Below are 18,554 nucleotides of genomic sequence, written 5' to 3' on the forward strand. Positions count from 1 at the left end.
AAGCTGCACTAAGCAACCTGCCATCCCAGGGAGACCTCCATTCTCCTCCCACCTCTCAGTCTACCTTCATCAGACCTGAAGCTCCTGAACCATCCAGAACTGCAGGTCTGGAACCATATGGCCCAAGGATATCCATCACAGACCTGCCACACCAGGACCATTGAGGTTCACCTCCCTCCCGCTATGGACTACAACAAGAACATCCAGGGGCCAAAGCCATCTATATGGCTAAAGGCCCTCAAAGGAACACAGTCAACAAGTGCTAGTGCAACATGATACCGCCAAAGCACAGCTACCCCACTACAGCAAGCCCTGGATATCCTAATACAACCAAAACACAAGAAAATGACCTTCAATCCAATCTTATACAGATGATAGAGGCCATTAAAGAGGAAATGTATAAATCCCTTAAATAAATATAGGAAAAATACAATCAGATAGAGGTTTTTAAAGAGGAAACAAGTAAATTCCTTAAACAATACAGGAGAATATAATTAAACAGATGAAGGAAGGAAATAAAACTGTGCAAGACCTGAAACTGGAAATCGACGCAACAATGAGAACACCAACTGAGGAATTTCTGAAGATGGAAAACCTAGGGATGAGACCAGGAACAACAGATGCAAACATCACTATCATGGACAGACACAGGAGATGGAAGAGAGAATTCCAGGCATAGAAGATACAACAGAAGAAATTGATACATTGGTCAAAGAAAATGCTAAATCTAAAAAAGTTCCGGACAAGAAACATCCAGGAAATCTGGGGTCCCACAAAAAAAACCTAACCTAAGAGTAATAGGAAGAGAAGAGGGTGAAGAGTCCCAGCTTCAAGGCCCAAAAATATACTTTTAAAAAAATCATAGAAGAAAACTTTTCCAGCCTAAAGAAAGAGATGCCTATAAACATACAAGGAGCTTATAGAATCCAACTAGACTGGAACAGAAAAAAATCCTCCTGGCACATAATAATCAAAACAAAGAATCTATAGAACAATGAAAGAATACTAAGAGAAAAAAAGGCCAGTTAATGTACAAAGGCAGACCACCAGAATGGCACCTAATCTCTCAACAGAGACTCTAAAAGCTATCTATCCACAAATCTGGCCCTACAAAAAAATACTAAAAGGAAAACTCGAACTAAGGAAGGATATCTGCACCCAAGAAAACATAGGAAAATAAGTAATCCCATACCAGCAAAAAAATCACACACACATACTCATACACTCATGCTAACATCAGAATAACAGGAAATAACACTCACTGGTCATTAATGTTTCTCAACATCAATAGACTCAATTCTCTAATAAAAAGACACAGATTTAAGAGAATGGATGAGAGAACAGGATCCATCATTCTGCTGCATACAAGAAACACACCTCAGGAACAAAGATCAACATTACCTCAGAGTAAAGGACTGGATAAAAAATTTCCAAGCAAATGGAGCCAGGAAGCAAGATGAAGTAGCCATCTTACTATCTAATAAAATAGACTTTCAACCAAAATTAATCAAAAGAGACAGGGAAGGACACATCATACTCATCAAAGGAAAAATCTACCAAGATGGTAACTCAATTCTGAACATCTATGCCCTAACCACAATCACTCACATTTGTAAAAGAAACATTGCTAAATCTTGTTAAATTGCACATCAAACCCCACACATTAATAGTGCGAGACTTCAAAACCCCACTGTCACCAATTGATGGATATCCAGACAAAAACTAAACAGAGAAACAGTGAAACCAATACACATTATGAATCAAATGGTCTTAACAGATATGGATAAAATATTTCACCCAAACACAAAAGAATATACCTTCTTCTCAGCACCTCATGGATCCTTCTCCAAAATTTGACCATATAATCTGTCACAAAGCAAACTTCAACAGATACAAGAAAACTGAAACAACACCTAGTATCTTACCAGACCACCATGGACTGAACTGTTAATTGAAGCTGGACTTCAATATCAGAAGCACTGGAAAGGCTACACACTCTTAGAAATTCAACAACTCTCTACTTAATGATCTCAGGGAATAAATAAAGAAAGAAATTAAAGACTTTCTAGAATTCAATGAAAATGAAGGCACAACATACCCAAATTTATGAGACACAATGAAAGTAGTCTTAAGAAGAAAGTTCATAGCTCCAAATGCATCCATAAAGAAATTAGAAAGGTTTTACATCAGTAATTTGAAAGTACACCTGAAAGCTCTAGAAAAGTACAAAAGAAGCAAGCAAGAAGAAAACAATACAAAGAAGCAAGATACAAATACAAAGTCAAGAGCTGGTTCTTTGCGAAAGTCAACAAGTTAGACCAACCCTTAGCCTAACTAAGCAAGAGACTGAGAGACAGTATCCAAATAAACAAAATCAATAATGAAAAGAGAGACAAGCCAAAAGACACTGAAGAAGTTCAAACAATCATTAGGTCTTACTTCAAAAATCTAGTCCACAAAATTGGAAAATCTTAATGAAATATTTGGAGAAGTGGACTGTGAGAGGTAGCCTGGTCCCCAGGTGAGCTAAGGCCAGAAGCCCCAGAGACCTTGAAGGGATGGTAGAAGCTTTGCTTGTTCCCAGGCACCAGGGCCCTGTCACTAGCTGCAGCGCCTCTCCCCAATAGATTTGTTACCATTAGTCACATAAGTGCAACTTCCCAAGCCCACCACATGCAGATGAGGCATCCCTAACATCTCAGACCAAGACAATAGGAAAAGGATGTTACCTGTGGTCACCTAAACTCAAGACAGCACTATTCTAATGATGTACCCAGAGGCCTGGAGGGCTTAGCAAAGCTTTCCTTCCCAGACATTCCTCCCTGAAAAAAGGTATTTAATCTCGGGCCCACACTAAGAAGTCATCCATTTTGCACCATGACAATAAATGATTTGGAACCAGAGACTGTCTCTTCATGCAGATCTGCTGGGGGGAGCCATGGAGAAGGCCTTTGCCTACAGAGCCACTGTCTAATCTCCTGTAGAAGGCCTCTCTACAGTCATAGCCACAACCACCATCAGGGATCAGCTGGAGCCTTCCCTCCCCACTCCCCACCCAGTCAACAGGCCCAGATTCCATTCTCATCCCTCACCCTACAGTTCTTGCTGTCCCAAGACTCAGACTGTGCTTTCCCACCCCCGAGAGGTGCCTTGGCACTCCTCTAAAGCCCAGCACCTGCCCAGCATGGCAAGGGGTAAGCACAGTCAAACTCCCGCCTCCCCAAGACGCTGTGCCCTGTGGCAGAGCAGATGCAGGACCCAAAACCCTACAGAAATAGAAGATCAAGTAAACTATCTAAACAGCCCCATAACCCCTAAAGAAATAGAAGCAGTCATTAAAATCATCCCAATCAAAAAAAGAAAAAAGAAAAGAGAAAAAGAAAAAAAGAAGAATAGAAGAAGCCCAGGGTCAGATGGTTTTGGTGCAGAATTTTGCCAAACATTTAAAGAAGAGCTAATTCCAATATTCCTCAAAGTATTCCACAAAACAGAAACAGAAGGAACACTGCCAGACTCATTCTATGAGGCACAGTCCCCCTGTTAGACTTTATGTTAAACCCCATAAAGACTCAACAAGAGAGACAGAGACAGAGAGAGACAGAGAGAGAGAGAAAGAGAGAGAGAGAGAGAGAGAGAGAGAGAGAGAGAGAGAGAGAGAGAGAGAGAGAGAGAGAAACTTCAGACTAATTCCTCTTATGGACATGGATGCAAAAATACTTGATACAACACTCGCAAACTGAATCCAAGAACACATCAAAGACATCCATCAAAATAAGGTAGGCATCATCCCAGGGATTCAGGGATAGTTCAGTATATGAAAGTCTGTCAACATAATTCACCATATAAACAAACTGAAAGAAAAACAATCACATGATTATCTCATTAGATGCAGAAAAAGCCTTTGATAAAATCCAACACCCCTTCATGATAAAGGTACTAGAGAAATCCGTGATGCAGGGCACATATCTAAACATAATAAACCCAATATTTAGTAAGTCAATAGTCAGCATCAATCCAAATGGAGAGAAACTTAAAACATTTCCACTAAAACCAGGGACAAGAATAGGCTGTCCATTCTCTCCCCATCTATTCAATATAGTGCTTGACGTTCTAGCCAGAGCAATAAAATATCTAAAGGAGATCAAGGGGATGAAAATTGGAAAGGAGAAGTTCAAGAATCGCTATTGGTGGAGTGTATGATAGTATACACATGTGACCCCAAAAATTTTACCAGAGACCTCCTACAACTAATAAACATTTTCAGCAAAGTGGCAGGGTATAAAATTAACTCAAAGAAATCAGTAGCCCTCCTTTATACAAATGATAAATGAGCCAAGAAAGAAATTAGGGAAACAAAACTGTTTACAATAGCCATGACAGAAACTGGAGACAACATAGATGTCTCTCAACTGAAGAATGGATAAAGAAAATGTGGCACATTTACACAATGGAATACTATTCAGCTATTAAAAACCAAGATATCATGAATTTTGCAGGCAAATGGATGGAACTTGAGGGTATCATATTGAGTGAGATAACCCAGTCCCCAAAGGACATATATGGTATATACTCACTTATAAGTAGATATTAGCTATAAAATACTCCACAGACCCAAAGAAGCTAAACAAGAAGGAAGGCCCAAGCAAGGAAACTTGAATCTCACTTAGAAGGAGGAATAAAATAGTGATAAGAGGCAGATGAATAGAGGGAATTAGGAGGGAGGGGGAATGGGGAGGGAAATTCGAGATTCAGGATCATGTGGGAGGAAGGACATGAGAGATGGCTAGATGGCCATGACAATAAATGGAAATCTTCATCCTTCAGGGGTGAGGTGGTGGGGGGCATTTCCAGGCTGAGACATGGCCTGGAGCAAAGAAGGTGCCCAAGAATCAATGAGGGTGATCTTAGCTGTGATTCATTACATTGGGAATATGGACCCTGAAGAGGCCACCTCCTGTAACCATGCAGGAATCCCAGTGGAGTGATAGAGACACCAACCTACCCACAAAACTTTCAACCCAAAATTTATCCTGTCTATAAGTAATGCAGGCACAGGGGATGGAGCAGAGGCCGAGGGATGGCCAGCTAAGAACTGTCCCAACTTGAAACCAATCCCATGAGCAAGCACCAATTCCCAACACTATTAATGCTATTCTGCTATGCTTGCATACAGGGGCATGATGCTCTCAGAGAGGCTCCATTCAGCAGCTGACTCTGACAGATACAGACACTTAGAGTCAAACAGTGGATGGAGCTTGGGGATTCTTACTGAAGAACGGGAGGAAGGATTGTAGGCCTGAAGGGGATAGGACCTCCACGGGGAGACCAACACACTCAACTAACCTAGACCCTTGGGGCTCTCAGAGTCTGAACTATCAACTAAAGAAAATACAGGAGCTGAACCTAGGCCTCCCCATTCATATATAGCAGATGTGCAGCTTGACCTTCATGTGGGTCCTGAACAACTAGAGCCCGGGCTATCCCAGCTGTTGCTTGTATGTGGGATATGTCTTTATAGCTGGGCTGTCTTGTCGATGAAAAGAAAAGAAAGGAAAGAATATAGAAAAGTAGCTAGTTAGGGACAGAATAGACCTGAAATTAATAGTTAATATCGTTTCCTAGAAAACAGTGGGACTGATAATATCAAAGGTAGCCACAGTATCTACAACTCCCTCATGCCTTTTGCTGGGCCTGAGAACTTTAACCCTCAATGAGAAAGGGAGGGTGAGAAAGGACACTGTGAGGATCCTCATGCTGTACATCTGGCTTCCCAGAGAAAAGGCCCATACAGAACTATGGCCAAGAAAGAGCAAGCTCTGGCCTGGGAAAGTCCCAGATTAACAAGTGGCCTTGGCCAGCCAGGGCAGTGGGAGAAGCGCTTGTGATAAGATCCTAGAACAGATCTGTGCTGAACTACCACACGATGGTGACTCAGAATCAGCTGGCAGCTTTGTAGACCTGAAACTGTGGAGCCTGGCCTTCCACACCTATGAATCAGTAGGTCAGTCAGAGGTAGCATTCAAGATCAAAAGGAATCCTGTGGTAACTCTGAGGGCCATCAGCGGCAAGGAATCAGGCTCAGAGGAGTTTAGTGGTATGTTCCAGGTCAGTTTGTCATGCGAGTCTCTTTTCTCTTCCCAATACCCTAGTAGCTACAGTCTTTCCCAGCTTGAAGAATGTGATTCTGTGAGACAGACAGAATCTTCGAGGCTCAGAAATGTTAGGTATGCCGAAGGAAGTTGTAGTAGTTAATATGTGACAATTGAACTGTATCACAGGGAGTCATTTATCTAGTAAATATTCTCTCTGGGTGTGTCTGTCAAAGAAGGGGTGGGTGATATTCATATTTGAATTGGTGGACTCAGTAAATCAGTCTACCTTCCAAGTGTGGGTGGGAACATTCGAACTGATAAATCCATCAAGTGCCTGACTATAACAAAGGGGAGAAAGAATTTGTTCCCAGCTTGAGACTACAAAATGATTTTCTCCTGGTCCCAGACGGGAAATCACATTTATGGGTTTCCTGGCTCTTAGACCCCCGGCATAAAACTTTCCTATGTCTCTAGGTGGAAGACTGCATATCATGGTATTACTTAGCATCTATAACTTTGTAATCAATACTTTGTAACAAATTTCTCCTTGTAAATTCATCAACAGGTTATATATAGATATATTAATATACTTAAGCATATATTGCCAATATGGATATTGATAAATCTTCAAGACTGTGTAATTACATTAGTGCTACATAGATATGTACAATATAAGTATATGTTATAAATTTTGTTATGTATTTGGAAAATCTGAATAATACATAAGCCACCAATAATCATCAAACTAAGTAACTGTTAAATTAAGTAATCATAATGACATAGGTCTAGGCTCTTTCTCCAAGTCAGGTTTGGGTACTCTCTGTTAAATGAGGAATGTGGGAAACCCATGTAATGCAAATCTTGGGAAACATGCTACCAGAAGTGGCACCATGAAAGTAACTGTTCTCCGCCATCTTTAGAGCTATCATCCCTCTATAAGAGCATTTGCCTCGCAGTATTTTCTTTGAAGACTTCTCATGAATTCCCACACAAAGTACTGGTCTTGTGTACAAGAACGTGAATAGTAAAACATTACCTTTTCACGGCATATCTATGTAGCACTAATGTAATTACACAGTCTTGAAGATTTATCAATATCCATATTGGCAATATATGCTTAAGTATATTAATATATCTATATATAACCTGTTGATGAATTTACAAGGAGAAATTTGTTACAAAGTATTGATTACAAAGTTATAGATGCTAAGAAATACCAGCTAAAATACCTGGGGACAACTTAGAAGAGGAAGGGTTTACTCTGGAACACCGTTTGGGAAGCTGGTTTATCGGTACCCTTAGTATAGTGTCATGTAGTGACAAGGGTGTTGGAGGAGGTGGACAGGGAGCAGAGAACAGCCAGGCACTGGAGACCAGGTATAAACTTCAAAGGCGTGTCCCTCAGTGACCTGCTTCCTCCTACTAAGCCCTACCCCCTAACATTTCCAGAATCATCCAAAATACTGCCGTGAGCTAGAGATGAAGCATTCAGCACCCAAGCCTCTGGGAACATTTGATGTTCAGTCGGCAACACTTAGACTCATCATCTTGTCACACAGCCCTTCCAGATGGTGACTAGGCTTTTCTTTGGGCAGGTGGCAATATACTTCCTTCCTTATTTTTCTGAGAGAATTCTGATGTGTTAGCATCACAGATTTTTTTTTTTTTTGGCTCAATAGCAATTAGATGTTGGCATAATTACGCTCGTACCTTCTGTCACCTGTTACATGATAGAACATCTTCACAATTTATCTTGGGCAACCAAAAGCCAAGAATATAACACATAAGATAAGGTCACAATGACACCTTATAGGGGACAATATATTGTGAGGTCACACATTTAGGTATTCAATTGTCTAGCTGTGTGACTTCAGACTGACCATTCTTCTGTTTCTCCATTTTATATGATAGAATTGGATTAATGATAGTTCCTCGTGATAGTTTTAAAAAATCTTTCAAAGAGTTTAAAACCATAATACTGTGTGTGTCTTGGCCTTACTCTGAGGCCTGGTCCAGGTTAGTTGTGGCTCTTGCATGCAGGGCCTTCCGTGTAGTTGCATCTGCAAGCTACAGTAGCCACTGATAACACAGTAGTGAAGAAGTATATACCCAGGTTTTCTCTTTGCTAGCCTAGGTGGGAAATCAGTCAACAAAAGGTTTCTCATTTGTACACATGAGCTTGAAACCTGAACAGGTCATCTGTAGACAGTCCCCCACTCACGCCTGCATTTATTTATTTCTCTAAATTCTAACAAAAGCCTTATTAGGCAGGAGAGTTTGTGTGGGCAAAAGTGTAGCATGTAGCCTTAGGAGTCTTGATCTCCCTCCTGGGTCTGTCTCTCCTTCTCTCCCTAACCATGTCCCTTCAGTCAAGCTTCATGACCTGTCCTAACCTGTTTTCTTTCCCATGACATTAAAAATCATAAATGCTGCAAGTAAGATAAGCGACATGGAAGGTTTTAGAAACTATTATACAAACTCCAGTATTGCTGAATTTGGAAAGGAACACATTAAAAAATATATTTGAGAATATATGCTGAAATGAACAATGGCTAGAGTATTGGTAAGTCCCAGGGTGTGAAGCATGACGGGAAAAAATGAATATCGCTTCTAGCTGCCTTTACTTTGGATTACTGGTCTGAGTCTGTATGAGTTATTTCTACTTGCTGTAGTTTCTCCTTGCTCCCCAGGTTGTGATTCTGATGGAATTAGATAATTAGACACTCTCAGCCCTTTCTGAACAGGAGTGTTATAAATGTCTCAACACTAAAAATAAGGACTCACATAGACTACTCAGCACCTTTGTGAGGGAAACAAAAATATTTTCTAAATGAATCTCATCTTTCAAAATAACAGAGGAGGGAAAGTGCCACTTCTTAGAATTGGGAACAAAACACCCATGGAAGGAGTTACAGAGGCAAAGTTTGGAGCTGAGACAAAAGGATAGACCATCTAGAGACTGCCATATCCAGGGATCCATCCCATAATCAGCCTCCAAACGCTGACACCATTGCATACACTAGCAAGATTGTGCTGATAGGACCCTGATATAGCTGTCTCTAGTGAGACTACGCCGGGGCCTAGCAAACACATAAGTGGATGCTCACAGTCAGCTATTGGATGGATCACAGGGCCCCCAATGGAGGAGGTAGAGAAAATACCCAAGGAGCTAAAGGGATCTGCAACCCTATAGGTGGAACAACATTATGAACTAACCAGTACCCGGGAGCTCTTGACTCTAGCTGCATATGTATCAGAAGATGGCCTAGTCGGCCATCACTAGAAAGAGATGCCCATTGGACTTGCAAACTTTATATGCCCCAGTACAGGGGAATGCCAGGGCAAAAAGTGGGAGTGGGTGGGTAGGGGAGTGCGGGGGAGGTTATGGGGGACTTTTGGGATAGCATTGGAAATGTAAATGAGGAAAATACCTAATTAAAAAAAAAACAGAATTTCTTTAAATAGACTTTTTCACCTCCTTAGGTGGTAAAGACAAAAGACGAGAGCCATGACTGAGGACCTACTGCAAAGGGCCAATGGGACCAACCACACAAGACTTATTAATGCACCCAGCTCTCTTGAACTAGCATTGAAACCCTACCTAGTTTCCCTTGTCCCTTTTCTTCTCTAGAGATATGACTATCCCAGCTAAGTCAAGAGCTTTTCCCTTCAGAGCTTGGTATTTTGAGTTCTTTTTCCCATGTGTGTAACTAAAATTATTATTTGCATAGTTTTGGACAAGACAGATACTCCATGCTTTCCAGGGCGTCACCAGAAATCACCATCTGTACAACCCAGTCTGGTGCTACTCAATATGCCTAGTTCCGTACTCAGCACATAAGCAGTGCCTGAGAACTGTTCTTGCTAGCCTTTGTACTAGTTTCTTGTTTTGGGCTGGGCTTGCAGCTCTGGAGGCATGGGAAGGAAGCATCGGGCACCCCAAAGCATTTGCCCTATAGCTCCTTTACACTTATAAGAGTCCCAAGGAGACCATGGGAAACTTCAGTCCACTGCAATGTTCCCTACCGAGCTTCATGCTTCAGAACTGAGATAGTTCTAGAAGCCAGCAGGGCTCACCTTGCTGCAAGGTAGCGTTAATAGCCATTTTCCGAGGTGCGGAGGTCAGGGCAATTCAAATGGCACCTTGCATGACCCACCCTGAAGTCACAGGTTTCTGTGATGTCTGAAGTCCTTTTATGGATGACCAAGCCTTTTATAAAACTAAGAATGTGATTATAAGAGAGAGAGACAGAGCAATTATTTAAATTCATCCTGTAGTATAAATGACTGACATGATATATTCCTTTTGAGTAAATTCTGGTGGGTAAGAAGAAAGGAACATAAAGACACTGACACCTGAAGAGAATAAAGGGCGACAGACTGATAGATAGGTTCAATTAAGGAGGCGGAGAGACCCTAGAGACCAACCAGCACAGCCTCCATAACCATGACATGCCATTTTCCCAGTCATAGGATTGAGATGTTTTAATCTAGCTGCAGTCAGTATCAGAACTGCGTTAGAAGCCATGGTTCAGGCTCTGCCTCTGAGCACAGAGCTCTCCCATTTCTTGGACTGGATGTTAAGACTGCAGCAGAGAAATTAGATGAATCTTATCTTTTCTTTCCTGCTGGGTATGAGGCTGGACCACTGTCTTTTCTCAAGGAGATGCCATGGTGGACAGCCTCCAGATTTGCAGAGCTTTCTGTGCCCCTAGATGGGGCTCACTCACCTTTGAAGTTGGTCGTTTCCACTCCAGTTTCGAAAGGTGCTTCCCCCTGAGTAGCTTCTCGCCTATGGAAGATGCCGCAGCAGGGAATGTATCATCTATAAACAGCTGACCCCTGCTCAGGCAATGATCCCGTAAGGTCCTGAAGTCCTGATTCTTGAACTTGACCACGGAGGTCTCTGCATCATGTGCCATGACTAGCTCTAGAAAGATGTCTGAAGTCCTTTCTTTCTGTTGAGAGAAAGGAAAATGATGAGTGCCAGAACATTGCGATGCCTCCCACTTCTATCAGATCTGAGACTAAGATCTCTGCTATTCCTGACATATAGAGCCCCTGGGTGGGCAAGCCTCAAGTAAAAGTTAATATCCGTATTTCTTGTTCGTGTTCAGCTTGGTGAACTGAATTAGCTTCTCCGTGTGTTCTCATGTGCACCAGAGACTCTGAGGGTATTTGTCCATTTAATGAACATTTATTGAGCACTGACCTTGTGCCATGCACTCTTCTGAATGTCGGCAATCCAAAGATAAATACATCATGATCTTTATCCCGAGGGGCTCATTACCAACTGAGGAAGATGAATTAGACATTTCAACAACCAGCCATCATTCAACAGACACTGCTCAATTAAAACTGTGTACAAAGCCCGTGGCTGTAAGGAGGAGGGGGTATAACTCTCCTGACAGTCTGGGAGGACATTCCCATAGGTGGTGACATTTGAATCAGGCCTTGAAGGGAGAATTTACCAGCAGCAGAAATGTTGGGTAATTTTTTAAGTGGTTGTAGCTGCCCGAGGTAGCAAGTGCACACGGGCCCCAGAAACTGGCTTGTGAAGTCATAGGGTGTAGGAGAGTAGGAAGTAATTTGGAAGGTTTAGTGGGGTTTAGTTGGGGCTGGAATAGTTAAGTAGTGGGGGAAATAGCTAGAAAAGTAGATTGGCAAAAGTCAAAATATGGGTTTTTTTTCATTTGTTTTCTTTGTTTGAGGTTTTGACAATCACCTGCAAGAATGTACATGCATGTGTGTGTGTGTGTGTTGGCATATATGCTGTATTCTGATAGCATCTGTAGATAAAGTAGGTGGCCAGATGAAGGTGAGAATTCATGCAGACTGGAGGAGGTTGGAGGCCACTGCATCTGTCCTTGGGAGAGATAGTGTTGGAGCATTAGTGGAGAAGACAGTAGAGGGTTGACAAAGCCCAGGGCTGTTTTACAGGCAGAACCTAGACAATTAGATGATGAATTGGACAAGGAGGAGAGGGGATGTGGTGTCATGAATGGCCACATGGGTTTTGCCAGCTACATCCTGGATGTACAATATTGAACTAGCATCGGTGTCTAGGAACCAATCTATTAGATTGCCAACTAAATGGATTGATTGTACCAAACTTATAGGGTTTGTAATGGTATTACATAAGATTTGGCCCAACCAAGAAGTTGGTATACAGTAGGGGTTCATTAAATGCTATCTAACTTTCTTGAAACATTGTCAATAAAGGTTTAGGGTTCTTGTCCAGCAAACTATGCAGGTATAACTGATGCAACCCCACCACACAGACCTCACACCCTCTATCTGTGAAGCTGGCCTCCAATTCAGTCACAAATTCACCTTATTAGTGGGATATGACTAGCTCTTGCAAGTCTTAAAGTTTTGCTGTTGAAGCTTTTTTGACCAAGGTCTACTCAGGTTGGCACACAAGATCCTGATGTCCACAGTTCCTATTCACTACTGTTTCACAGTGAAGAAATCCAGTGAAAGAGAATGAGAGAACATAGAGACCTAACTTATAAGGGAACTGACAGCCACGACTTGTGAATCCTAGAAAAACATATGCAAACTTAAAATAACTTTGCAATTATCTTGCAGTTACTTGGTAGTGGTATGTGGCAAATTACCGAGATAGCACAAATTCTCAGGCAGAATCTCACCAGTTAAGTGTCATTGTTCCAGCACATTCGGAGGGAAATTGTACTTATAATTTTCTCCCACGTAAGATAGGAATAATTTACATTGGCATTATTAGACTGAGCTCTGTAAAACTAGCATTGTTACAGATTGAAAATAGTTAAATCTAGTCAGAGCCATATAGTTTAACCTGAGGTTAAAATAATGGTTAAATATAGGCAATTTGAGCTTTTTTTCAGTAGCATGATATATGTGTTTCTTCAATTTAGTTATTGGGGAAGAAAAAAAAACAGACCAAAATATTCTGTATGCCTCCGCATCTGCAATGAGGTTATACAGAGAGCCCGCAACAAATTAAATAACACTGCCAGAGCTGAGGTAAGAGCAAGCTATCATTCAAGAGCAGAAAAACAGTGATAGAAATTGCTTGTCAATTCAGGAGAATGGCAGTGACACCCAATAATGAAGAGGTAGGGAATTGTGGGTTTGCCAACTGTGTGCGTGCTCAGAGACCAGGGAACCAACACAGCACTACCCAGCCTCCTGCCTCTCCATCAAACACTGAATTGGAGTGTGTGAGAGAGTCTAGCAGTGACCTAATTTTAGCTTATAAAAACCACACTGTAGTTACCCTTAATAACACAATTATGGGATTGTTAATAAGGAGCCCATAATTGCATGTAAAAATTAAAGTTTAAAGGATATAGTTCCATTTCTCTGTCCGAATCATTCGCAGATCTTCTAAGTGGGCGATGAGCCCTTGGCTCACTCTAGAGAGCCCCCAAGCCCACTATTAGGTAGTGGGTTGGCCAGACTTTAGGCATGCCCATTTAAAAGTCACTGTCCTGATTTGTAAAATGGAGACCACTTTTTTCTACATGCATAACAGGGTCATTCTGGGACTCAGAAGAAACTGTGCTCATAGAATATGTAACACCATTAGTGGTAAACAGAAAGCAGTCGATGGGTAGCGTTATTACTACAATGGCCATTATCATTTGAGCATGAATGGGTTATGTAGCGGCCTGACATCTTCTAAGACAAGGGACTTGCTTGTTCTCAAGGGCAGGCTCGGGTCTCAGGGGTCTGACAAATGCAGGTTGGAGGGTGTTCACACCTCTCCTATTTGTTCTGCACTCTTTGCTCCCTCGCTGGGGCTGTCTAGTGTCACAGTGGCAGGTGGACATCTGCTGCTGGAGGACATAGGACACTCTGGGAAAGGATCTGGCTTTTAAATCCCGTTTATTTAAAACAATATTTTTATTATTTCTTTGAGAGTTTCAAAGACTCTATTTTGATCATATCTCCCTCCTGTCTTCTCCCAGATTCACCTCTATCTCCTACTCATTCAATTCTGTATGCTCATTTTCTGTCCTTTGTGCTGAGTCCAGTGTGTGCTGCCCACACCCACTTGGGTAGGGCCATCACCTGCTGCATGATTGACTGACCAGAGGCTACACCCTTTGTGAAAACTGACTCTCCCTTTCCCGGCAGTGTCAGTTGTCAATGCACTGCAGTCAGGGTAAGACTTTATGTCCGTCTCTAGGGGAGAATCTTGGTGGGTAACAGAAAGGACAGAGAAGGAGGTTCATTCAGCTAACACATAGGCACCCTTGTATACACACATGCGTGTGCGCACACACACATGCTTCACACTTAGAGCATCTCCTCCTTTCCAAATTGTTCGTCTGTAGAGCTTGACGACGTGTCTACTATTATGTCCAGAAAGAACCTTTGAAATTTCTCCTTTGTCACTTTGGGGTTTCTTTTCTTTCTTCTCTCCCCCAATTGCCCCACACTGTAAAGAGGAAGCAAAACAAGAGAAGACTCAACTCCACTGTTCTGAGAAACAGAAAAAAGTGCAAGGACTGAAAACCTTGCCTGATGCTCAGGGACAAGTTTGGCTGGCTGTTGAGACTCTCTTGGGAGCAAGAAAAATGGCACAAGAGAGGAAGATCAATGGTGGCATGAGTAGAAACTGAGAAATTGTGTAAGCCAATGAGTCAGGCTTCAGGAAGGTGTATGTGGGGGTGGGCACGAAGCCTTCCCTTCTGCTGACCTTAACAGCTATGAATCAGGCTAGAGGCCAACCTTCTCTACACTCCTCTGCTGAGGGGGAGACTGTTTTAGTCATCTTGGGCTGTATCACAAAACGTCACACACTGGGCCCACCAGCAACAGATTTTATTGTCTTGATTCCATCTGGAGGCTAGAAGAGAGGACCAGTTCTGTGTTCTCAATTCCTTGCTATACAAGGCCATGGTCTTTCATAACTAACTTCTTCCTTATGATTTCATCTCCAGACACAAGAGTACTAGGGGCTAGGTTACCTTCATATCAGTCTGGATAGGGGTGGTAGGGAACTTAGATCAGTTGGCAGCAGTAGTTGGCTAACTCCAGTTTGATCCAACAGCTCTCTCGGCACTGATTACATAATCTAAGAAGTTTGCAGGTCTGAAGTTATTGAGGGATATTAATTAGGACCTTGGGGTATAAGGGATGAATGTCAGTGGGCATAAAAAGGATTGGCCAAGCCGCATCTAACAGTACTGAGGATGCAAACATTTGAATGGATGGAAAGATGGTAAGGTTTCTTTAATGGGAGATATACTTGTTATAACACCTAACAACATAGCTAAGTCTCAAACTCATCATGTTGAGTGAAGGAAAGCAGCGCAAGAGAGCACATTGCATGCATGCATTTAACTAATGTGATTGTGGCAGAAAATGTTTGGAGGTCACACATCAATGGAGAGGTAACCGTGAATGCATTACAGCTCTTGAGGGTGACACTGATGCTCGCCTTGAGTGTGGTGAGGACATCACATGTGTCAATTCCATCAATGTTTGTACTTTAAATACGAACAGCTATGTGTAGGTTGTACCTAAAGTACTTAAAATTAGACTCTGTACACAGCGTATATGATCTCCATCCACTTCCTTTCTTAATCCCATAAGTTAAGAAATAATTGTACTTCATTTCCCTCCCCGCCTCACCTTAACCTACAATGTATACCGCACTCTCTCCATTGACAATGGAAGTTCTTCTCTTTGCTTTAACGCAACGTTATGCTATAAATATGCTTAGCTTATCTTGTCCTAAGTGTCTCCCGGTTAGATCGCTCAGAGTGGAAGTTTTGGGTGTAGAATATGCACACATGCAGTCTAATTCAGCTATGTTATTTTCCAGCCTCCAGTGCTATACCTTCAGTGATTCTGAGTATTGACAAGCCCCTCATTAGTATCCGTCTCGTGTGAGCATATAGCAACTCCATGTGGTCTTAATTTGTTTCCCTGATTAGTGGTAAGATTGAACATTTTTCAATATATTTCTTCTCCATTTGTACTCTGTCCCCTGAGAAATGAATATTCATATCCTATGCACATTTATCCACTGGCTTGTCCTTCTCATTGATTCCTAGGACTTCCTTATCTTCTCAGCATATGCATCTTTGATTGGGTATATATGGCATAAGTATCCTCAGCCAGGTTGTGGCTTTATCTTCTTTCAGTGTCATTTGAAGAACACATCCATCTTCTAATTTACACAAACATATTAAAATATCAATTTGATTTTTATAAACTGAGCCAAATGTTAACAGTTGTGGGTATTTAATATAAAGAAATGGTGTGAGTTTTCTTTCTTTTTTAAAAGTTGATTTGTAATTAACACTATCATTTTTCTGATTTAAGGATCTTTATAGCTCTCTGGCATCTTTAACAAATCTAACACATGAAAGAAGAAACCTGAAATACACTCAAGGGACATTTTGAGCATTTAGTAAATAATGATGAAAGAAGAGGGCATCTGTGTGTGCACATGTGTGTGTGTATATTGTGGTATGTGTGTATTTATGTGTGTGAATGTTGTGTGTGTGGTATGCGTGTGTATGTAAGTACATGTATGTATATGTGTGAGAGAGTGGTATGTTTGTGTGTGTGTGTGTGTGTGTGTGTGAGTGTATATATGTGTTTGTATGTGCATGTGTGTGTATGGTGTGCATATGTGCAGGTGTGTGCATTCCTGTCTTTTAATGACAACTGGGATTTTGATAATAATCTCATCTTATTCTGCACATGTAAGGCAGCGGCAGCCTAGCTTGTTCAGGCTGTGCATACTGCCATATGGGTGCACTATGCAATATCGCACAGTGAGACAGAGGCACCACAGTAAACAGAATTCACAGCTCACAGTCTGACCCAGAGATGCAGATAAGCAAGGCTGGACTACCTAGGAATCCCTATACTGTAATTTTTTTTTTTACCTCAGCTGCCAAAAACCAGTGTTGAGATTTAAAGGAAGAGCCTTTGTAACTTTTTCATCATGTTTAATAATGGATATCAAGAAGAACATCCACCCAAGTGCTGACAGAATCGAAGCTCTAAATGACCTCAGGCCTAAGAGGATGAAGTGTGACCCAGGTGCTCAGAAAGCTGTTTTCGTATACGAAGGCTAACGGTACACGTGCAAAGTGAGCAGGCTCTCTCTTCCCTAGATTGCACTTTGAGAAGCTTGTATATCTGACTTCTTGGTTAAATGGATCAAAACTAATGTGTTGCTCTAGATGGAATGGCTCTGGTCTGGTATAGTAAGGTGCTCTTGGCCCCCTAGGGTGTTGGATGTGTGGATTTATCACTGGAGGCTATATTTCACATGGCCCATTGCTACTCTCTCTGTTGTGTCCAAAAAAAAAAAGAGTGGAATTTGTCTAGAAAGGCAAGTACTTCACCTGCAGGCAGACTTTTTGACCTGGAGCAGGGGGAGACTTTATTGAACTTGTACAGACAAGTCATACAGGCTGGAGTCAGGCCAGCCAAGCAGGCAAGAAGCTAGAGACCGTGATTAGCATCTTAATGGGTTTCCTAGGAGAAAGGGCATGGAAATGTCAAGTTCCCAAGCCTGGCATCCCGGTTGGTTCCCAAATCTAGAACACGCCTGTTCTGGGAAAGCAGAAGGTTGACCATCTCTGGACCCTGAGCAGCTACTGGGTTCTTGACTGCCTGCTGTGGGACAGCCATTGTTGGATTACTCTATCACTATCACATAAGCCAGTCTAATGAGCTTGATTTTAATATATATTCATTCCTTTGGTTTTTGTCACCCTAGAGAATGCTGACTAATACACAATCACACCCAACACAGGAATCGCTAGTCACACGCGGCCCTTGAACTCTTGCTTTCGGGCAAGTGACTGACTTTTAATTTGATTCCATTTCATTTCATTTACATTTAGATTGCATTTAACTGTGCCCATCTATGTGCAACTAGTGGCTGCCTTATTGGACAGCACCAAGGAAAAGACTGCTAATGACGTGAAATGTCACAGAACAAGGAAGAACATGACAGAACTTCCAAGGGACTCATCAGGCAGAGGAGGACGACTGAGGAAGGATGCAGACGAATCTTTGCCACCCACAGTTCTCTCTCAACTTTGCCCTGCTGGGCTCTCTCCATTCAATTACGTTCCTCCAGCATCCAATTTTCCACCGCTAACCCACTCAGTCATTTTCTGCCAATGACAGGCTCAGGAAAGCTGTTCCCTCAGGCTTCCCAGTGACAGGTGCCTGGGCTGTTCTAGAGCTGCCTACAGGAAGTACTTGCAATATTCTAGCCACAAAGGGTGAGTTCTTTACATTTTTTTCCAAGTCAGCCAGGAACAGGAAGCCATGTTCAATTGTTGCTTGCCCAAGAGTGATGTGCATAGCCCTCTCCTGGTTGGTGTTTTTCAGAACAATGGAAATAAATCTGATGTAATGTTGCAGAACACGACAAAGGACGGCTTTCCCCTTAACAAATACTCATTTGAAATGGTGCCCAAACCCTGCACAAGG

The 18,554-nt window shown here is 42.0% G+C and overlaps 1 protein-coding gene across 3 annotated transcripts in view; it reads right to left on the reverse strand.

Annotated features, from left to right (window-relative positions):
* The window catches only part of Capn13 (calpain 13), a 92,926-nt gene that overhangs the window by 65,545 nt on the left and 8,827 nt on the right, over positions 1-18,554 (reverse strand). For all 3 annotated transcript variants that reach the window (XR_001782085.2, NM_001033444.2, XM_006524535.2), the window contains exon 2: positions 10,823-11,050. Coding sequence is in view for 2 of the 3 variants with exons in the window: in NM_001033444.2 (NP_001028616.1) it covers positions 10,823-11,014 (192 nt within the window). In the remaining variant the exon portion in view is untranslated. The remainder of the gene's footprint in view (positions 1-10,822; positions 11,051-18,554) is intronic.

The sequence above is a fragment of the Mus musculus genome, chromosome 17 (genome assembly GCF_000001635.26).
Source record: "Mus musculus strain C57BL/6J chromosome 17, GRCm38.p6 C57BL/6J".
Lineage (NCBI taxonomy): Eukaryota > Metazoa > Chordata > Mammalia > Rodentia > Muridae > Mus > Mus musculus.